Here is a 22514-nt window from a genome sequence, read left to right as displayed (position 1 = left end):
TAATGCCTTCAGGTGACAATATTGAGATCAGTGGTCAATTAGCCAGTGAACAGTGATAAGAAAATATCTTGGGCTGATTCATGAAGTTTAGAAACAGGCTTCTGAATCAAACAACAATTCTAGCCAAGACATCTTTCTACCTTAAAATATTTAAGAATCTGCAGAGAAAAACAGAAAAGGAAGATAAGTGATTGGCAAATCCTCCGAACTGTGAAGAAAGCAGAAAGCTATCTTGTAGGCGTGGCCTGTAGAGTAGACTTGACCATCATTCCAGAACCAGTTGGGTTGCATTTTGATGGCCTCCTATACCCAGAACATAATGAAGGCTCTCTTTTTCTGAAGAATTAGAGCACTTATAGCCTGAACTACTCATTTATTTATTCAACAAGCATCTATCGAGTGCTGCGGACAGGCCAGGTAGTGTCTCCTTTGCTGTTCAGGAACACAATGGTGAGGAAGACACAGCCTCTGACCTTGAAGGACTGTGAAAGGGATCAAAACCAAGCCAAACCAAAACCAATTCCGAAACAAAAACCCAAATTTATAATGAGTAAGGGAGCTCAAGAAAAAGCACTTAATTATAAGTAAGTTTCACTGTGGGTCTCGTGTCTTAGTCTCCTCTAATGTGACTGTAAGCTCGTTGGAGGCAGGAACCACATTCTAATGCCTCCATACCTCCCAGGACACTGCTCAGTGACATGTCCACAAGAACCTATCACTGAACATTTGCTACTGGTTTGACTGACAGATACTGAAATGAAATGAAGTTGCAGAGGTACAAAGTGTGTTAGCAGTATTTTTTGCCTCCTGCGCAGGTTCACAGTTGCCCATCTGTATATTAAACCATCACCACCAACAAATAAGAATGTCCTCTGTACCATCTTATGCTTGATAGGAGGAACAACAGGGCTTTGATTCCTTGACATTCAAGAGCTCTCTGGTGACTTGATTCTTCCCCAGCTAGTGGTGCAAGTGATAAGAAGGCAGGGGTTTGGCTCTGCCACTTAAGAGCCGTTACTGAACCTCTTGGGGCCTGTGATTCCTCAACTTTGAGTGAGATTAGGGTTCCCTCCTGCTTTACTCAGGACACATGTTTTTGTTTCATAACTGGTTTGGGTGCAAAGGGAGATGTAGCACCCAGACCATCTATAAACTGATGGGATGTGACCTGGCTTCTCCCCATGCTTCTCTTATTCCACGATAAATTCCCAGTCCTTATGAGGTTTTGGTCCCAGTGAATTTTCCCCTCAAAAACCAAACAGGATAATAATGAACCATTTTCTTGCATTTTCTATCAAGACTGCTCTTTGTGAGTTCTAAATGTTCTGTCCATATTCAAAGAAGCTGGTTTCTTCATGAGTGGTTGGAATAAGACTTCTCTTGGAAGCTACTGAATATGGATTAGTTGGATTGTTTCGCAGGAAATAAAAAGCAGGCTCTGGGGTGACTACTTCAGTACTTAATTGGGTTAGCAAAGAACTGCAAATGAGAGGTTTTCCTTAGGAGGGAAAGGATGTTTACGGCCCCCCACCCCCTTAGGTGGTGGATTTTTAACCTAAACCCTAGTGTTCAAATGCAGCCTTTAATTTAGAAACCATTACAAGAATCTATTAGAGCAGAAAATGTCAGGTTGAAAAATTAACACATCACAGGAGTTAATTAGAACCCAGCCTCTCATTAGATGCAAACAGAGAGCCCTCCAACTGGCCTGCTGAAGTCACATTTGTTGTAGCTCCAAAGTGGCTGCCTCCTTCCTACTCAGAGAGTGGACAGAGGAAACTGTCCAGGCCCTCAGGCCAGAGCCACTAGGGGCCCACAGCCTGCCCTTTAGGTTAATGGAAGGTTCCATTCCCCTGTCCCCATCTTCTGCTCCTCTCCTAAATGCTCTGCCTATCACAGGTGGAGAGCCCTTGGTGTGGAACTCCCTCAGGGAAGTGTTTTCTGCAACAAAGACAAACATGCCAGGCCTGTCACTGGGAGCAGACTGGCGACTGTGTAAACCGCTCTGTGAGAGGAGAGGCTGAGGGGCTCCGGGCCATTCAGAGTGAGCTCTAAGTCGTGGTCTTTGTTTTCTTTCCACATGCAGACTGAAATGTGATTCCCCTGGCTTTCTTTTCTGGAAAATACCTGCGATGAGTTCCATGCCGGGGAAAGAAAAGCTGTTGACAGGAAAAGCTTCTGCCCAGGGAAGGGGCTTCTTCCAGCGTTCTCCAAGGAGACAGTGCTTCGAGCAAGCCAGGGCAGGGACGCCGGGGCTAGGAAGAAAAAGTCCTGATGGCAAAAGGGGCATCTCTAACCAGGGATTAGGCAAAGCGCACGCAGTTTCCTCTGTGAGAACAGTACCATGCTCATAAACAGGCACATGTCTGAGTCCCCTGTCACTTACTGTGTGATCTTGAACAAATTGCTTAACCCCTCAAAACATCAGTTTTCTCAAGCTGCTGAGTGAAATAAATGAGATAATGCACGGAAAGCATGTAACCCAGTATCCGGCCCAGAGTAAGGGTTCTATGGAAGTTCTTGGTTGTTGGTCTGATAATAGTATCGCTTCCCTCAACACTGATGGTGTAGCCTCTTTGTGCCAGGCCCTGTGCTGCTCCTTGACCTCGCGGAGTTCATCCTTCAATAAACCATGCACATGTACCGTCAGTACACGGCAAGCCTTCCTCCCCTTCCTGCAAATGCGTCAGGAGAAGTGCCCATTGCACACTAACTCTGCTTTGTTGAGTAGCTCAGAATCCTGCAGGCCATCTGCCTCTGCACAGCTCTGTAACCTCAGCTACCTCCACCCTCAATTTACCTACAATTCTCTCTCTATGTACTTACCACATTGAGTTAGAGTTGTCTGTTCCTTCTTTGTCTCCTCCTGTGAGTTCCTAGAGGGTGGGGATCATCTATTCATTGGATTCATTCATCTCATCATTTATTCATCTCTGTGGGCCTATGGTCTCCTGCATTACTCAGCACAGTCAAACGGAAGAGTCAACCCTACTCCTGAGTATGTAGACTTCCAGCTGGGAATATTTCTAGGGAAAAAACCCTGCCTCCCATCTTTGAGGGGCCCCCTTGGGCCCTGGTTTGGTTGGTCTTCCATTTTCTTTTCTTTTCTTTTTTTTAGGAAAGGTCTTCCATTTTCTAACTATTACTTCGGTTCTAGCCTCAGTTTCGTCACCTCTTTAAGAGGCTAATAGAGTCTTCTTTTCTGGGAGGTTGTGATGATGGCGGGAGACAAAGCAGCTTTTATGTGCCCAACACAGTTCTAGGTACAGAGCCAAAAACCAAAACAAGTTGATTCCATTCTTGCCCTCAGCCAAGTCTAGTTGCCAGTATATGAAAACTAAAGCTATAAGGCAAAATAGGAGCACCACAGGAGTGGAACAGATATCCTTCCAACTTGTATCCAGCCTCTGCCATCTGCCAGACTTGGCTGAAATAGAGGACACAAACATGCATACAAACCTGGTCCCTGTCACCAAGGCCCAGGAAAACCTTGGCAAGTGTTGGTCAAAAAGATCTCAAGAAGAGAGTAGAAAGCTCTTTATCCAGATCTTCAGACCTGGGCTGCAAGGAGATGTCTTTGGGACCTGGCTGGAAAGTAGGAGGTCACCTCACAACGACAAAAACCAAGTTATTTGGCACTTACTTTGTATGTGCCAGACACTGTGCTAAATGATTTAGGGGCATTCTCTCATTTAACTCTTAGAACAACTGTGTGGGGTAGACATGAATTTCCTTATTTTACAGATGGCCCATTTGAAGCTCAGAGAGGCACAGAATCTTCACCACAGTCAAGCAGTAAGTAAATGGCTTAGAAATCCACCTGCTGAGTGTTTCACTGGTCTGACTGGAAAGAGAAAGGGTGATCTAGCACAAACCTCCACCCGAGGGGTGGGCAGTGGGGAGGGGGAGGGCTGGGAATGGGGGGGGCGGGGGCGGGGAACTGGATCAAAACAGCGGTCGCGTGATCCCGAGACCTCCAGGGCCCTTCGCAGCAGCTGAATAAGTTAAGAGATGCAGGCTGCAGGGGAGGGATGCCCGGGAGGCTGGGGGAGGGTACCCTCGGTGGTTGTGCGCCTTCATCGCCTCCTGTGCACAGGTCAAGCCTCTCCCCTCCCGCCCTCTCACCCTCCCAACCTTATTTAGAAACCGTGTCCTCGACACAGGAAGGGCGGCGGGCCGAGAAGCACGGAGCGTCCCGGTCTCATTTCCTTTTGAATCCCCCTGTGGAATTTCATTTCATACGCTGAGGAAATCGGAGCGCGAGACCGTCGGCTGGTCGGCTGCTCCGGGGCGCCTCCCCCACTAGCGGCTGGAGACAGGCAGCTCCCGGGCGCAGGTCGGGCCGAGTCTGGGGGCGGGGAGACGCGGCCCGGCTCCAACCTAAGCAAGTTAGCAGTGAAAATAGCTGCGAGCTTGCGTTGTACCAGGCACCGGGCTAAGCGTTTCACGCATTACGTCTAATCCTCCCAAGTCTCTTTACGGATGAGGAAACTGACGCCGAGAGGTTGAGCAATTTGCTCAAGGTCACACAGCCAGGATTTAAAGCCACAGTCTTTGCAAATCTAAAGCCCGTGTTCTTTGTGTACGTTTCTCTGCCTGATAGGTAGGTAGCCACGGGCCGAGGTGACAGCCGGAAGAGTGGAATGAAAGGGAGTCGACTGATCTGGGAGCATTTCTCACCTGGAAGAGGAGGGGGCAGGCTGGTCCGGCGGGAGCAACTCGGCTCCATCCCCGCCTGGCTCCCGAGCGCCGCGAACCGGGTGGGAGGAAAGTGAGAGCCGGGAAGCCGGGCGGGGCGCTCCGGGAGGGAGAGAGGGAGGGGCGGGGCAGGGGGGCTGGCGGGCGGGCGGGGGCTTGACCCTTCCAGCGGCAGAGCGGCCCCGCCCCTCGCTGCCCACGGCGCCCGGCCATTGGAGAGGCGCGCTGTCCGTCCCGCCCCGCCACCGCCCAGCGAACCTCTAGCGCCGCGGAGGGCTCGGGCGGTGAGAGCGGCGCGGCGCTGGGTGCTGGCGGGTTTTGCCGAGAGGCAGAGCGGACGGGGCAGGCGCCGGTTTGGGGGCTCGCCGCCTGTAGCCATGCCCCTCGCAGCCTGTCCTTCGGCCCCGGCCACGGGCGTCTAATATCCCACACAGTCGCGCGCAGCTGCCAGAGACCCGGCCGCTGCCCCTTCTTCGCCTTTGGCGCCTTATCACACTTCCCTTACCGGGAGTTGGGAGCAGCGCGGGCAGCCGGCGCCCCGGTGCAAACTGGGGGTGTCTTCTGGACGCCCCCCCGCCGCCGCTGCCCCCGGCTCTGGCCATGGCCTGGCGGGGCGCAGTGCCGAGCGTCCTGGGGGCGCCCGGGGGCGTCGATCTCAGTCTGCGGCTGCTGCTGCCGTTGCTGCTGCTCCTGGAGCCAGCGCGGGGCTTCGGGGACGAGGAGGAGCGGCGCTGCGACCCCATCCGCATCTCTATGTGCCAGAACCTGGGCTACAACGTGACCAAGATGCCCAACCTGGTGGGGCACGAGCTGCAGACAGACGCCGAGCTGCAGCTGACAACTTTCACGCCGCTCATCCAGTACGGCTGCTCCAGCCAGCTGCAGGTGGGCGCCCCCACCCCCACCCCTCGCGGGACGGGACCCCTTGGGCGGGGACGCCCCAGACTAACTCCATGAAGCCCTTGTCAAGGCAAGCCCCCTGCCCCCTTCCAAGGCTGAAGGGTAAAACTGTCCTGGAAAAGTGATTTCCACCCCCATCCCCACCCCCACTTTTCTGTCCCTTCTCAGGGACTGGAAGCCAAAACGTTGTGTAAGTCGTCTGGCCTGCGAAAGAACCCACTCTTACACCCCGCCCTTCCGTTTTTCTCCCCTGCTCACCCTTGTCTGGCCAAGCCCCTAACCCCAGTGGAGCTGAGGGTTATCTTTGCCAAGGATTCTGGCCGCCGCTGCTCGGTGGGCGAGTCCGCAGCAGGGCAGCCAGCTGCAACTAAGACTTGGAAGGAGAGATAAGGAGCCGGGAACTTCTCCTCCCTCTCCGACCTCCTTTCTCCCCCATATTTTGGGGGTGTGTTATTAAATGAAACCCCACTGCTTCGTTTTCTGCGGAGTGGCCCCTCCTCGCGTCGTCCTGCATGACTTTAGAGGTCATGCAGGAAGGAATGGTTGGGTGGCTTGAGATCATTTTGGATCTTCAGGGTTGAGGGCAGATTTAGGATTTGGTGGGGAGAAAACACAGCTTGGGGAAAAGGTGATAGTGTGTGGTCAAGCTCCAGGAAGGTATTTTGTATATTAGAAGATTTTTTTTTCAGTCGTTAAAAATTTTAAAGCTTCTGTAATGATAGAGAAAATGCTCAGCCTACAATAGGTGAAGAAATAATTTGCATATACAGGGTGATTATAATCTTACAAAACCAACAACCAATTCACTTTTTAAAAAAGGAACTGAAAGAGATTTTTAAAAAAGGGTTAGCACTGGTTGTGTTTTGGTTAGTGAGGCGATGAGTGAGTTTTAGAAATTTAGACAGGAGAGAACTTGGGAAAAAAAATAGAGGGTAGTTGTCCAGGCTGAAAGCTTCAGAAATCCGTGGTTCTGGTTGTAACTTCTGAGAGATAAGAAACAGGCAGGCAGCTTACTTAGTAGGTGCGTGTTTTTACATAGGTCATTTTAAAAGTTGGACTGTGGTTTCAGAAAGATGGTTGGGATTAGACCTGTTGCTGCTGAAATGTCCCTTCGGAGTTTTCAGAACTTTAGAACTAGGTTATAAAAGCTTAAGAAATGATCCTCTAGTTCTCAGTTTGGAAACAGCACATATCCTGACATCAGTGGCGATTTTGTTGGAGAAACAGCTTTTGCAGGGATATATATTTTTAATTACATGTATCCTGGGGAAGCAGCCAAGCTGTTTTGAAGGACAGGACTGGATCCCTTTACATGCTGGAAAATAGTTACTTGTAACTCTAGACTTCATAGACAACATCTGTAAGGAGCCAAGCCGACTGTTTATCAATGCTGGAAGAATTGAGGACAGCAACTGGACTCTCCCCTGCTGGTACTGCAGTTCCAGGGACTTCACATTTATATTTTCCTATTGTGCTTCATTATTATTCATTGAGGAAACCTGGCCAAACAAAGCCCTGGTGACCAGAGACCTCAACCTGCATCCCATCCTTGGGTCTACTAGTGTCTCAATTAGGACATTTTCTGTTTCAGTATGGGACTGATTAAAAAAAATTTAGGGGATAAAGTAAAGTAGAGAAAAGAGAGAATATTAATAGGAGAAAAGCTGGACCTACATTTTTTTTAACATTTATTTTTATGGTGATAAAGAAATGAGAACAAAAATAAATCACCCCATCACTGGAATGACTCAGTCATTCAATTAGTCTGTTCAGCTTTTTCAAAGAGGGAGACGCAAAGTCAAGTCTTAAGGTTTATTTTCTTAAGCATTATGCAAAAAAGGGATTATGTAATCCTTTAGGTCCTTTTAATATATTTATTTATTTATGTTCTGCGGGAAAGGATTGCTAGAACCCAAAGAAGCAAAGTGTGCAAGCAACGGATTTTTTAGGCACCCTAGTCTGAGGTCGGAGTAAGCAGTCAGAGTCCCTATAGCTGGTTAAAAGTCGGTATGTACTTTGCCTGGAAGCATTCAACTCCGCTTCATGCAAGCATTTGGTCAGACTTCCAAGTCATTGTTTTCTTTGTTCATTTCATTACTTTTCCAGTTCTTCCTTTGTTCGGTTTATGTGCCAATGTGCACAGAGAAGATCAACATCCCCATCGGCCCATGCGGCGGCATGTGTCTTTCAGTCAAGAGGCGCTGTGAACCCGTCCTGAAGGAATTTGGGTTTGCCTGGCCAGAGAGCCTGAACTGCAGCAAATTCCCACCCCAGAATGACCACAACCACATGTGCATGGAAGGGCCAGGTGATGAGGAGGTGCCATTACCTCACAAAACCCCCATGCAGCCTGGGGAAGAGTGCCACTCCGTAGGCACCAACTCGGATCAGTACATCTGGGTGAAAAGGAGCCTGAACTGTGTTCTCAAGTGTGGCTATGATGCTGGCTTGTATAGCCGCTCGGCCAAAGAGTTCACGGACATCTGGATGGCCGTGTGGGCCAGTCTGTGCTTCATCTCCACCGCCTTCACGGTGCTCACCTTCCTGATCGATTCCTCCAGGTTTTCCTACCCTGAGCGCCCCATCATATTTCTCAGTATGTGCTATAATATTTATAGCATTGCTTATATTGTCAGGCTGACCGTGGGCCGGGAAAGGATATCCTGCGATTTTGAAGAGGCAGCAGAACCTGTTCTCATCCAAGAAGGACTTAAGAACACAGGATGTGCAATCATTTTCTTGCTGATGTACTTTTTTGGAATGGCCAGCTCCATCTGGTGGGTTATTCTGACACTCACTTGGTTTTTGGCAGCGGGACTCAAATGGGGTCATGAGGCCATTGAGATGCACAGCTCTTATTTCCACATTGCCGCCTGGGCCATTCCTGCTGTGAAAACCATTGTCATCTTGATTATGAGACTGGTGGATGCGGATGAACTGACCGGCCTGTGCTACGTCGGGAATCAAAACCTTGATGCCCTCACGGGCTTTGTGGTGGCTCCCCTCTTCACTTACTTGGTGATCGGGACTCTGTTTATCGCGGCCGGTTTAGTGGCCTTGTTCAAAATTCGGTCCAATCTGCAAAAGGATGGGACAAAGACGGACAAGTTGGAAAGGCTGATGGTCAAGATCGGGGTCTTCTCAGTCCTGTACACGGTGCCTGCCACCTGTGTGATTGCCTGTTATTTCTATGAAATCTCCAACTGGGCGCTCTTCCGGTATTCTGCAGATGACTCCAATATGGCAGTGGAAATGTTGAAAATTTTTATGTCTTTGCTGGTGGGCATCACTTCAGGCATGTGGATTTGGTCTGCCAAAACTCTGCACACCTGGCAGAAGTGTTCTAACAGATTGGTGAATTCTGGGAAGGTAAAGAGAGAAAAGCGGGGGAATGGTTGGGTGAAGCCTGGGAAAGGCAACGAAACTGTGGTATAAGGCAAACTGGGCTCCACGCTTTCCAAATTTTGAAGGCATTGGGGCGGGGGGGGAATGCTAGCATTTTGGTGCAAGTGCGACTAAAGGTTTCCTGCAGTGAATCTCAGTTTGAGCAGACTGGCAACACTTAAGTGACCCCTGTAAGCCACCACCACCTGCCCCCCCCCCCCCCCCCACTCCCCAGCATCATAAAAGGATTTTGCTGCAGACTTTGGAATGATCCAAAATGGAAAAGCCAGTTAGAGGCTTTCAAAGCTGTGAAAAATCAAAACATTGATCACTTTAGCAGTTCGCAGCTTGGAGCGTGGAGGTCCTGCCTAGATTCCAGGAGGGTCCAGGGCAAAGCTGCTTTTCCCTGCAGAGTGAGATCTGAGCTGTGAGTAGGTAACTCGCAGGGAGAAAGATTAACTTTTTTAACCCTTAAAATCTTAAATACTAACTGGGTCTTTCAGATAGCAAAGCAATCTATAAACACTGGAGACACGGGGTTCAGACAAGTGTTACAAGAGTTTTATAGTTGGGCTGATCTAACATAAACATTTTCTGTGGTGCGCAGTTTGCTGTTTAGAACTTTGTGGATTGCTCTCCCAAGAGGTGGTGTCAGAATCTTTCAGTGCCTTTGTCCTAAGACAGAACTGTTTGGAAAAACAAAAGTACCGTACAAACACACATAAGGTGTCCAGTGGATTTTTCTTCTCTCTCTTCCTCTTAAATTTCAACATCCCTGTTCTGGGCTGCTGCTGTTTTCTTCATTTTACATTAATGACTCAAAATAGGTATTTTTATAGGATTTTTTTTTGCACTGCAGCATGCCTAATGAGGGGAAAGTAAGGGTGATTCACTTTCTGACAATCATTTAATTCAGAGGAAAATGAGATTTATCAAGTTGACTTACCTTACCGACCCGGAGACCTATTGCATTGAGCAATGGGGACTTAATATATTTTACTTTGTGTGATTGCATCTATGCAGACGCCAGTCTGGAAGAGCTAAAATGTTAAGTTTCTTGGCAACTTTGCGTTCACACAGATTAGCTGTGTAATTTGTGTGTGTCAATTACAATTAAAAGCACATTCTTGCACCATGACATAATAGTATACTCAACTGACTTTAAAACTATGGTCAGCTTGCATTCTCAGAATGATAGTGCCTTTCTTTCCTTTAGCATAAGAATGTTATCAGTCTAGTCTACTACCCACAATGAAGACTTTTCTGTTTTGTAGAGAGAACTAAGGACAGCTAATCCAACTACTTGGTGCATAATTGTTTCCTAGTAATTGGCAAAGGCTCCTTATAAGATTTCATTGGAGGCAGTGTGGCCTGGAGTATTTATATGGTGCTTAATGAATCTCCAGAATTCCAGCCAGGAGCTTGATTGGTTAGTAGGGAATAAAGTGTAGACCATATGAAATGAACTGCAAACTCTTAACAGCACAGGTCTTAATTGCCTTTTGCAGGGGTATCCAGAGCTTTTAAAATTTATGCTTTATGTTCCTCACAATGGGGTACCCCCCTAGCAGCCTCTCAAAAAGTTGCAATTCTTTTAAAATTGTAACTGGACTCTCTCAACCTGCCTTAGGCCTTCTAATCACCAGCTCTCTGGGACAAATTGTCGACAATGTCACAGGTTGCTCTCCTTGTAGCTCATACCTATCTTTGCTTCAGCAGCTACTTTGCAATGACTCATTTATTTATTCATGCCCCACCCCACTCCCCTTTTAAAAACAGGTAGGAAAACTCTTTTATCGCCTTTCTTTGTGGAAAAACATTTCCAGGGACTCAAATTCCCTAATAGGTGGTCAGATTCTGGAAATACGCGTGTCCTTTTCTGTCTTTTTTGAGTTTTATGTCCGTGGTTTGACACTTTGCTTTCTTCTTTGTTTTGGGGGGCTCCTGAGCCGTCTGAGGTGAAGATGCATATAAGGTCTGTTGTGTCTTTTGGGAGGGAAAGTCTCGGGGCTTTGAGGACAGATGCTAACTGGGCACGGGTGGTCCCTGGTGTGTGTGTGAGCCGAACCCGAGTACCTTGGCTGGACTCTGGGTCAGGGTTCCAGGAGCATGAGAAATGATCCCCAGAAGGACCAGTTGAACTCCATCTGAGACTACGTCTCCTCTGAAATACAAAATGTGAACTCCCTGTGCTGCTTGCAGACAGTTCCCAGAGCTGGCCAGGGCCCTGGAGCATGCACCCAGGGGCAGAGCCTGCCCTTACTCACGCTCCACTCAGCGTCTTGGGAGTTGTGCTGAGACTCTGGCCCAGGAAAGGGAAGGACGGTACAGTGGGGCACTGGCCTTGCTGTGCGACTGTAGGGCTTTGTCACAGGCACGGAGTAGGTGCTCAATATTTGTGAATAATGAAATAATAATAAGAGTACTTAGGTGAACCTCTACACCCACGTTCTGGAGCTAGTGCCCCGACAACTCTCTGGGTTTATAGCATGTCCCTTCTGCAAATCTCTGGCCTTCCCAGGGGAAAGTATATTTGATCAGAAGTGGCCATCGGTGCAGCCTGGATTAGTAGCCCTAGCTATCAGGGCTGTGGGCCTTTCCTTTCACATTCCAGACAATGGAGAGTGTTTACGGTTTCAGGAAAAGAGCTTTGTGGCTGAGGTCAGTTACCAGTTACCTTGACACGATTCCATCACCTCTTAAGTTGCTATTTGTTTAAAAAAAAAAAAGTCAATTATTAGCACATTTATTGAGTGTCCACTCTGTGTAAAGCCCTGTGTTAGGCACCTCAGGGGACGTCGAGGAATACAAAGCTCAGTTCTTCTCAATGACCTGAACTGAGGGTGCTCCTGGGTCTGCTGAATTTTGCTGTTGGTTTTGGGGAAGGAGGACGGGCCTCTGAATGTTCATCCATTTTACTGTCTCCCGTCCCATAAACCGCTTCCTGGGTCTTTCTGCCTTTACTGTCTCTCTCAGCCCTCCCCACGATTCCCTGCTAGTCAGTCACAGGGGTTTTGACAGAAGGCCTCAGCCCTGTTTCATGACCACCTCTGTGGAGATCACCGAGGAAAACTACGAACACTGGCTGAAAGGATGTGAGCTCCCACACCTTATGTGGCTGTGGGGACAGGCCGTGCAAGGCTTGGGGTGTTCCATGTGACTTGCACAGGGGAATTTGAGGGCATCTTGCAAAGGAAAAGGTTAGGGCTGGGGTTTTTCTTGAAATCTAGAATAAGTAGGGATGATTGGAGCTTCCCACAAAATGCCTTGGCCTCTGGAGATTTTATTCAGCGGGGCCTAAGGGAACCCCTGTCCACCCTCTGCTCTGACAAACCCCTCTTTCTCTTCCTTTGTAAAGGCCACCATTCAGGGCAGAGGAACATGAGGTAGGTTGGAACTGGCCAGAACCATCTGGTTGAGCTACTTGGTTGATTCATATCCTTTTTCCTCCCATTTCCTGATCTCTGAGACGGCTTCTGAGCTGGCAGCTTGCTCCGGGTCCTGAAACCAGAGAAGGGGGTGACACTGTTTATTTCCCTGAGATGCTCCCCGACTTTCCCCTCCCCAGTCACTCCCTCACCTGCACCCTGAAACCCAGAATCAGGGACACTTCTGTGTTGAGGTTCTGAATTGTGACTTTACCAGCACCCTGAGCTCTTGTCTTCTCTGCCCCCCCACCCCCAAGCCTCCCGGTCACTGAATTCAGGGCTTACTGTGTTAGCAACCAAGTCAGGACCCGAGGACACGGAGGAGCTCGACAGCTTCAGCCCTGGCGCGCAGACTCAGTTTACAGGGATGTCACCAAGCTGGTGCAGTCTGTGGCTTCTGGGGAGGTGGCCCCAGCAGCAGTCCGTGGGGAGAGCCACAGGGCACAGACTTTGGAAGGAGCCCCCCTACGTCCTGAATTTCATTCTGTGATGGGAGAGATTGGAGGGAGTTGCCTTTCCAGCCAATTATGTCCAGTCACTGGACTCTAATGGTTCCTGGTATTCTTTTATTGTATTTGGATTCAGAGTCCTCCTCTGGGTTTGTATAATGCCTGGCGAAGGACCCAGGTTATCATTTTTCCTCTGGGCCTAGGTCATAGATCTTGGAATCTCCTAGAAGAGCATTTTGCTCCTACCGAGGATCAGATACCGGAGCCTTAAATAATGGATTTTGTTTCCCTGTGGCCTGCTCAGGGCTCTCTGCTGCTGCGGCTTGCCATGCGCTGTGCGGTCACGGCACCCTGGCTCTCACCAAGAGGGAAGTGAACCCTGACCCTCCCCAACAGGCTGCTTCCCTTCGGGCGGCCCATTTGCCCTGTAGCAGCTTGTTCCTGTTTCTGATTTACCTATTTCCCTTCTTCTTTGCACCAGCGAATTCCCCGTATTTGCCCAGGCAGTTTGGAGAGGGCCTGTTTGGGGTCCTCTGTGAGCCATGTCCTCCGGGCTTTGATGGCCCCTGATCCCCTGCAATATTCAGGATCTGATCACTGTCATCTCAGAAGGGCTTCTGAGAAGAGGGGTGGGAGCAGTTCTGCTCTCCGAAGGCTGGTCCATCTTCTCCCCCAGGATGTGCTCCTCTCCGTGTCCTGCTCATGGGCTCGGGCCCCAACTTGGTTGTGCACTTTGGGAGAGGGAGGCTGCTCTCTCGCTCTCTCTCCAGTGGGGCATCTAGGTGGTTCAGAATTTTTTCCTACCTCACAGGGATGTTGTGAGACTTCCGAAGGTCTGAGGATGAAGGCCCCTTGAGCTCTTTGCAGGAAGGGTGGAATAACTATCAAGTGTGACGTGTGACAAGACGAACTGGGCCTCGGCCTGCTTGTGCAGCAGGCAGGCTGGTGCCCTGTGGCCTGTCCTTGGGCCCCCGCGCCACCCTGCAGCTCCAGCCACCTTGAGGCCAACCCTGGGGGCTTTCAGATGTTCGACATACAGGTACCAGGCAAAGCCCTGCTACACGTGCCCTGATGAATTGCTGAACGTCAAAGGAAGTGGACCCTGCTTTTAAGGATGTACAACGTGTGTCTGCATTGATGTCTGTACTGTAAATTTCTAATTTATCACTGTACAAAAAAAAACAACTTTGCTATTTAATTTTTGTATTAAAGGAAAATAAAGTTTTGTTTATTAACTGGTCTGAGATGTGGCGTGTTCCTGGAGGAATATCATAGTTCCCAGGAAGCACACATTCCCAGCAGTGAGAAATTGAGAATTTGGTCTGCAGGGCAGATTGGGAGCCTCTTTCTGAGAGCCTCTTTGTTTCTTTTTTGCTGGTGCTATTTTTCCCCTCTGGGATTTCTCCTGGGTCAGCAAACCCCTGAGGTCCAAGGTCAACAGAATTTATCACTACTGTGGTCATCAGTATCACTCTAATGGTCACATGATGCTTTGGAGGTAACCATAGTTCCCAAGCTGTCATCCATGACACCTCTTTTTGGCATTTCCACTATGGGTGCCATTTTTAATATTCTTTCCAAGCACCTTTGACTTAATCTGGTGGCTTGAAAAAGTTTTTCCTATCACCACTAGAGCTTCAGGGGTCTTTAAAAGGGGCGAGGGGAATTTTTTTTTTTTTTAACATTTTCATTAAATTTTTTTTCCTGGCTACCCAGTGGTCATTTTTGTATAATAGACATGGGAGTATGTTGTATCAGTCAACCAGATGACGACTTCTTTCGTTAATTTTATAAATTGGGTGGTCTATGTCTCCATAACCAGAAGTCATCAGACAAAGCAAATTTAAAGCCATTATCAGGACACTGTCCTGAGAGCAAATAATAAGGACACACAGACACAGATGAAGGGGAACCACGGCCATTGGAGATGTCTGCTGTGGCCCAGAAGAGAACATCAGCCCTCTTCGTTTGCCTTTAAATTACTTTCCACACCCTGGTTTCACCTGAATACTACCCTGTTTGGTGTAAGGAAAAAGTCCAGGGAAGAAGGATCTGTAATACTATTCTCCTTCACTGCAGATTGCTATTGTACTTGTATCTGAAACCATAAATGAAGGGAGGTATGTAATTTAAATTCTCTTCCCTGGAAGACAGGCTGTGTTTCTCATTTCACAACCTACTCATTAGGTAGTTATGAAGTTAAGGAAAAGTCAACACAATCTGGAATGAATTCATAATTGCACTTGTAGGAACACTTTCCATATGAAAATACTTTTATACTTACATGATTTCATCTTATTCTCATGGCATCTTTAAAGTAAGCAGGGCAGGCATTGTCTTGTTTAAGGAAGAACTGAAACTTCGGGCAAGGGACTCACCCAGGGAGGTAACAGGTTGGACATCCTGGTCTTCTCACGCCCGGCCCATGGATTTTTGTTGTTGTCTTACACACTGTGTGGTGAGTGTGTGCATTCACCCAAAAGACATGTTGAAGTCCTATCCCCTTGTACCTGTGAATATGGACTTATTTGGAAATAGGGTCTTTGCAGACGTAATCGGGTTAAAATGAGCTCACACTACATTTGGGTGGGTGCTCATTCAATGACTGGTGTCCTTATAGTAAGGGGGCAGTTTGGACACAGACACTGAGAGGAGAGATGGCCTTGTGAAGGCAGAGGCAGAGATGAGGGTGATGCAGCTGCCAGCCAGGCCAGAAACCCCAAGGATTTTCAGCCTCCCGAAAGCTAGGAGGGAAGCAAGAACGATTCTTCCTCAGAACCTCCAATGGCAGCCAGCCCTGCCGACACCTTGACTGCAGACCTGTAGCCTCCATACCTGCACGAGAATACATCTCTGGGTCTGAAGCCACCCGGTTTGTGACCATTGGTTATGGCAGCCCTAGGAAATGAAAACCTACTCGATTCCTTGGATTCCTTCAACCACTGCAAACAGTTTGGTGGGAATGGGTAAATGTTTTGGAAGGCAACTCTCTCAATAATGAGACCTGGCCATGAGCTTCTGTTGTTTAAGGATTATGTAGCATAAATCACTGGGATAAGTTTCTTTATCTGCAAACTGGACACCTCTAGAATCAACCCCATGATCCCTGACACTCAACTGACTTAAGCTGGTCTTGGCTGGTCTCCCACCCACCCACCCCCAATGGGAGCTGTGTGTGCAGGGCCAGGACCTTGACTGGAATGTGGCCCAAGGGTTTTTAGCATTTCTGTCCTGAGAACTGATTTTTTCTTTCCCATTTTAGCTTTCACATGCGATCACAATTTTAAAGTTGAGCTCACTCTTGACTAGAGAGGTCAGCCTCGGCTTCCTGTCTTCAGAGGTTCCGTGGACAGAAACAAATCATTCTTGGAGAAGGCTGTCATCCTCTCCTCAGTTTTCCTTCCCAGGGCAGCAGGGTTGGAGGAATGGGACCATCTCGCTAAATGTTGTGAAAATGTTGGACATGAAAAGGTGTATTCCAAAAGGCTTTCGAAATGGGCCTTGGCCCCATCTGAAATTCCTAAAATCACCCTGTCCTCTTTCTCAGTTCATTCTCAGGCTGAGAATGCATGCATTCACCTGCCCTCACACAAAGGATTCCAACGTCTCACTCCCAGGAGAGAGAATAAAAATTAAAATTTACTACATTTAACCTCAGTGTCCTGATGCTCATTAGCCTCCTGCGTGGTTTCCTCTAAGCGCCTGATTCTGTTTTCACCCAAGGACGTGCCTAATCTCCTGGCAAGCCCACCTTATCAGTGCCTTTCTTTCTGAGAGATGAAGTGATTGGCTATCGAAGTTTTCTAAAATGCCCGAGGGTTGCATCATTTCACATGATAGGAGGCAAATGGGTCGAGTATAAAACCATGAGATGGAATTGATAAATCACATAGAACAATTTGTCCACGCTTTCCCTCTCACTCCCTTGCTTTTTCATAGGTGTTTCCCTTTGCCTAGAATGCCCCTTCCATCTTTCCTCAACCAGGGAAAGTTGTGCCTGTTCTTCATCCAAGACTCGAGTCTTGAGTCATCTCTTCTGGGAAGACTTCCTTGACTCTCCTCCTTACACTTCTGGCCTTTCCTTCTTACCATAGTCTAAGCCTCTGGCAGCCTTCACGGCACTATTTATAATGGTCTTTTCATGTGTCCATCTCGTCACTGGACTGATATCCCTGAGGATGACTCTGGGTGCCCAAAGGTGCCTGCCTGTGTGCCCTCGGGGCTTGGTGCTAGCCGTGCCTGACACAGGGCATGAGTCTCAGGAATGTCTATGGAAAGAAGACTGGAGGGAGGCAGGGCTTTTAGGTAGGTGAACTGGGGGGGGGGGGGGGGGGGGGGCGTAGGGGTGGTTGTTGACAAACATAACCAGCATAGGAAAGAAATCAGAGCTAACAATAAGAGCCATCACATAGGTAGGACTTTCTGGAAAGATGCTCTGGCAAAATTCTCAATGAAAATTCTCTACTCTCAGAGACAGGTTTGAGAATGATCACCTACCTCTGTGTCGCTTATTGTTAGTTGTCTTTCTTCCCTTCTTTTTTCCTCCTTCCCCTCCCGAACAACATTTGCTGCGAGCCTACTGTTTGTAGAATATGGGCCAGGCTGGGGTAGGGGGAGATGGAGTGCTTGTAAAAAGCCGCAAAAAGACAAGGTCCAACTCAGAGTCCAAAAGTGCAGATGACAAAACAGAGAAAGAATTCAGCTGTTATTAACAAGCTTAAAACTCCAAACCTGGAAAAACAAATCCTCTACTGCTTAGTAAATATTTGTTGAATAGCTGAATGAGGGCCCATCATGCACCAGCCACTGTCCTCGGAGGGCACTGTAGGGGACACCAAGATAAGTAAGATACCACGTCTCCCTCCAGAAGTTCGGCTGCACCTCACGTCCTGGTCTATCCCTACCTGCTAAAGGATCAGTGCTCCTCTTCCTAGCTCATTTACTATGTAATTTTTCCCTAACCGAAGTCCCAGGACCTTGCTGGTTTTGCTCAGAAAGAACAGCTTCTGAGTACCGAGTACAATGGGAAAAAGTTCTTCAAACTGTTGTCATGTCATCATTCGATCGCGAAAATGACATCTCTGCCTCAATAGGTAAATGTATAGGGAGGCAGGGGGAAGAGGAGAAAGGAAGGGGTGGACCCCAGAGATCACCACTCTTACGATTTGGTCTGCTCATCACAACCACCTGCTGATTTCAGTATGTAAAAAATAAAACATAAAAACGTACTCATGAGGGGCACCTGAGTGGCTCAGTCTGTTAGGCGTCTGCCTTCGGCTCAGGTCATAATCCCAGGGTTCTGGGATCGAGCCCCGCATCGGGCTCCCTGCTCTGCGGGGAGTCTCCTTCTCCCTCTGCTTGCAGCTCCCCTTGCTTGTATTCTTTCTAAGAAATAAAATCTTTAAAAAACAAAACCAGAACGTACTCGAGACGTGCCGCTGAAGGCACTGAATCATCAGAACCACCTGCACCTGAGCATCTTTTCTAGCAGCCATGTTAATTTGGAATATTTGCTCTGAATGGGTGGCTGCGTAGGGGGGTGTGCCTTGTGTCCTCCAAGCCCGTTCCCTTGCTTCTCTCATGTCATAATTCTATAAATCCAAAGAGACTATTCTGTAGAAGTTTAAAAAAGCACGTGGTCAATCCCCATTTCCTCGTTTACGCAGAATGAGAGGAATAAATGTGCGAATCAACGCGCTGAGAAGAGTGGCCTGTTGGGGGTGCGGGCGGCCTGTGCTCAGAGGAATTGGAACCGGAGATTCTTGGAGTGGGAGGGAAGGTGGCCGGAGGCCAAGTTAGGAAAGGCCTGGGAGGCCGTGCCGTACTCCGCGCCCCCGCGCCGGGCACAGTGTGAGGGCAGGGAGGGCTCCGGTCCACGTCGGTGGTTCCGCACAGCTCGCCCTGGCTGCCGCAGGGACCGGGACTGGAGCCCGGGCAGACGCCGGGCAGAGGCCGGCCGACCAGTTTGGACGAGAAACCACGAAGGCCTGAGGGAGGGTGGTCGCAGAGGGATGGAAAGGCCAGGGCGACGTTCAGAGAAACCACAACACGCGGCGTCCTCCACGGCCCTGTTCTACGAGCCGAATCTTCGCTTTCTGGGCTGGGGGTGTTTCAAGGCCAGAAGCTTTCTGTTTGCTCTGCGCACCTGATCCTGCACCCTCCCTGCATTGTGAGCCACCAGCCGCAGAGAAATGACCACCCGCACCAAAGGGCCTCCGCAATTTGCAAAACACTGCCCAGGCGGCCCCGGGGGGAGCTGGGCTTTTCCTTGAATGGGGCTCCTTCCCTGGAAGGGCCTGGGTCGGCAGGATACCATTTGCCGGGCGCTGGAAGGAACAGGGCGCTTGTGTCTGGTTGTTCCTATCGGGCCGAGGGGCCCCACCACCTCTTCTGGACTCAGAGTTTCCTATCAAGACACACTTCCTAGAATAGCTGATACCAAGCCATAGGAAGGGCTGAATTTAGGACAAACTTAATCCCCAGTCGTGTCCTTCCATCTAGATTTTATTTCTTGACACAGTTTTCTTTGCGGCTAGTATGCACGGCCTAACCAGATCCACAGAAAAAGATACCACGGGCACACATTTTTCCTAGTCTTTTTCCTTTTCAGTGAGAAATTCTGTATAACATTTTCCATAAGTAAAAGAGAGAACCACTTCCTAGCTTTTTTTACAAGAACAGACCTTCCTTTTGGATTTACATCAGCATTTAGCTAACTTCCTGAACACTTCACCCATTTCCTGAACTTATTCTGAGGAAGGAAAAACATCCTCCTTCAGAAATAAATGCAAATAATCGCAGAGATTATTTTTATTAAATAAATAGTGTAAATGCAATGGAATTTCCTGCGCAATATACGTTTACTATGGGTATTTCAACAAAATCTGTGGCGAGCCTGTAGGAACCATCTTATTTACAGATAGTCTGAGGAATTCTAACCATTATGTAGCTACTCCAGAGATAAGTTCTGAACATTTGCCGTTTGTGTTCTTGTTAAAAAGCATTTTTTGCTGAAAAAATCTGAACGCTAGGGGGAATTGTTTTCTTTAGGTCTGCAATTTTGAAGCTTTCTTTCTTTTATTTTATTTTATTTTTTTTTTAAAGATTTTATTTATTTATTTGACAGAGAAAGACACAGCGAGAGAGGGAACACAAGCAGGGGGAGTGGGAGAGGGAGAAGCAGGCTCCCCGCAGAGCAGGGAGCCCGATGCGGGACTCGATCCCAGGACCCTGGGATCATGACCTGAGCTGAAGGCAGTCGCTTAACCAACTGAGCCACCCAGGCACCCGGAGCTTTCTTTCTTTTAAAACGGGGTTTTCATGACATCTAGTGGTGATCAAGGGAATGACATCTTCAGGGCTGAGGATCTACTCCACGGAGTGTCCCAGTAATTAGGATTTTTCTTGTTTCTGCCTTTGCTTGGGAGAAAACACACCCCTTCCAAGGACTTCTTAGCCCATACTGCCCAGGAATCCTGAGAAGTGGTGACAAGGAAACAGCAACCGTTATGCGTTTCTGGAGATGTTCTCTTCTCTCTTTTTTTTTTTTTTTAAAGATTTTATTTATTTATTCATGAGAGACAGAGAGAGAGAGAGAGGCAGAGGGAGAAGCAGGCTCCCCGCTGAGCAGGGAGCCCGATGTGGGACTCGATCCCAGGACCCTGGGATCATGACCTGAGCCGAAGGCAGACGCTTAACCATCTGAGCCACCCAGGCGCCCCAGATGTTCTCTTCTCTTGATTAACATTTCTTCTGAGGCAGCCCACCACCTAAGGCTAACCTGGTTCAATTTTAAGAATGAATAAAAAATGTGAGACCTTGCAGAGGAAACACATCATACATTGAGCTGGGATCAGGTTTTTAAATTTTTTTAATTTTTAAAATGAAAGTACTTTCTCTGTGACAAGGCCTCCTCCCCTTCAGCCATCTTTTAGTGGAGAAGAACCATCCTTTTCTGGTGAATAAATCTCATTGGCGTCTTAGAGATCTATTTTAGGCTGCCTGCCCGTCATTTTTGAATGCTTTCCAGGGCCCTTCTTATGTTCTCTAGTGTTTGGCAGTGGTTGATTTTTATGGAGAGGTGATAGGGATCTGAGAGAGGCTGCTTGCCCCTCATCCCTACCCCATCCCTGCCCGGCAGAAGTCCGTGCCCTCCTTGTAGTGTCCCCAAGAAGAGACACCTTCATCCATCACTCCGGCTGACATTTTTCCAAGGTCCAAGGCCCCAGAAGCCGGTCCCTTCCAGCATCACCTCCCACGTCTTCCTCAGACAGAGCCTATGTTCTAGCCAATCCCACCCACTTGTTCCTCATCCTTCTCTGCCTCCCCATGTGTCCGTCCCCTCAGCTAGAAGACTCTTTCCCTGCATGGCCCAGAGCCCATTCTTCAAGACCCTGTTATAGGAGTTTTCTCTCCCGGGCCATCTCCAGGAGATGGTATGATCCAAGCAAGCAGAGCCGATGGTGTCCTTCCATATGTCAGCTCTCAGCCTAATTCAAACGTCTGTAATTACACATGTTCTGTTATATTCTGTTGTTGCTATGTGTCTCTCCTCTAGATGTCTGTGAGCCTCTCGAGGACACGAACTGTTCTTAACCCCAACACCTTGGCTTGTCAGGTGCTCCCCGAATGTTCACTAAGGTCCTGACATCAGCCATCTGTGGTTCTAGAATGTCCCACGTGGCAACAATGTTTTGGCAGGCGCACATTAGGAGTGGGACAACTACTTCAAGGGAGAGTTGATGATCAGGGGAGTGAGTCCTGGGAACCGTACAGAGCCTTTTATTATCCCAAATGACCTCGGTCTTCACCCTCTCCGAGGAATAAGACAATTTCATAAAAATAGTCTCTAAATTTCTGCAATTGTAGGTTCTGTAATTGGGGAAACTAGGCTCTAAAATGGGTTTTTAAAAAAATCTGGAGTCAGTGCAGGGAGTCTATAGTTGTATGCAAAATACTTATGTACACATGTGTCCTTTTTCTGTAGAGATGGTCCATATTTTCATAGATGGGTCTATGATTACAGAAGATTAAAAACCACTGATTCACAATTGCTGACCAAAAGGGCAATCATAATCATGAGCCACTCAGGCGCCCTGCCCTACAGTTTTAACAAGAGAGGCTAAGAGGCTTTGGCTGTGTTCTGTTTGTGCTGCATTAATGAGTCCCTCCTCTGGGCACCTGGGTGGCTCAGTCGGTTAAGCGTCTGCCTTCGGCTCAGGTCATGATCCCAGGGTCCTGGGATCGAGCCCCACATCAGGCTCCTTGCTTGGCGGGAAGCCTGCTTCTCCCTCTCCCACTCCCCCTGCTTGTGTTCCCTCTTTCACTGTCTCTCTCTCTGTCAAATAAATAAATAAAATCTTAAAAAAAAAAAAATGAGTCCCTCCTCAGGTTCTAAATGTAAAGTGAGGGTGTGGTCAGAACCCTTGTCAGCCCAGAATGATCTATCTTTCCCCACACAGAAAAATGTTCCTTCTCTGGGAAAGCTACTGCACAGAGCCCCCAAGTTCTGACCAAGTGATCCATGCTGAGCCCTCTGGGTGACATCAGGAAGTGTGCACATGAAGCATGACCACTGGAGAATTCTGTCACTGAGGTCTGGGCCTCCAGTTACTATGATGCTTTTGCTCCTTGGGAGATGCTATTTGCAAAGTAA

The 22514-nt window shown here is 48.4% G+C and overlaps 1 protein-coding gene and 1 long non-coding RNA gene across 2 annotated transcripts in view; one reads left to right on the top strand and one right to left on the bottom strand.

Annotated features, from left to right (window-relative positions):
• LOC110577218 overlaps positions 1–4767 on the bottom strand; it is a 32297-nt gene extending 27530 nt beyond the window's left edge. The window contains exons 1-2 of the long non-coding RNA XR_002480107.1: positions 4681–4767; positions 2128–2255 (exon numbers count right to left, since the gene is read on the bottom strand). This is a non-coding gene — a long non-coding RNA (uncharacterized LOC110577218). The remainder of the gene's footprint in view (positions 1–2127; positions 2256–4680) is intronic.
• Positions 4768–5181: 414 nt separating this feature from the next.
• FZD4 (frizzled class receptor 4) lies at positions 5182–9178 on the top strand. Its single transcript, XM_021686437.1, has 2 exons — positions 5182–5583; positions 7705–9178. Exons 1-2 carry the CDS (start codon positions 5299–5301, stop codon positions 9031–9033), a joined length of 1614 nt encoding a protein of 537 aa, XP_021542112.1. The 5' UTR covers positions 5182–5298; the 3' UTR covers positions 9034–9178.
• The last annotated feature ends 13336 nt before the right edge of the window (positions 9179–22514 follow it).

The sequence above is a fragment of the Neomonachus schauinslandi genome, chromosome 11, assembly GCF_002201575.2.
Source record: "Neomonachus schauinslandi chromosome 11, ASM220157v2, whole genome shotgun sequence".
NCBI lineage: Eukaryota > Metazoa > Chordata > Mammalia > Carnivora > Phocidae > Neomonachus > Neomonachus schauinslandi.
Note: the sequence above shows the minus strand (reverse complement) of the source record. Positions and strands in the feature narration are given on the sequence as shown.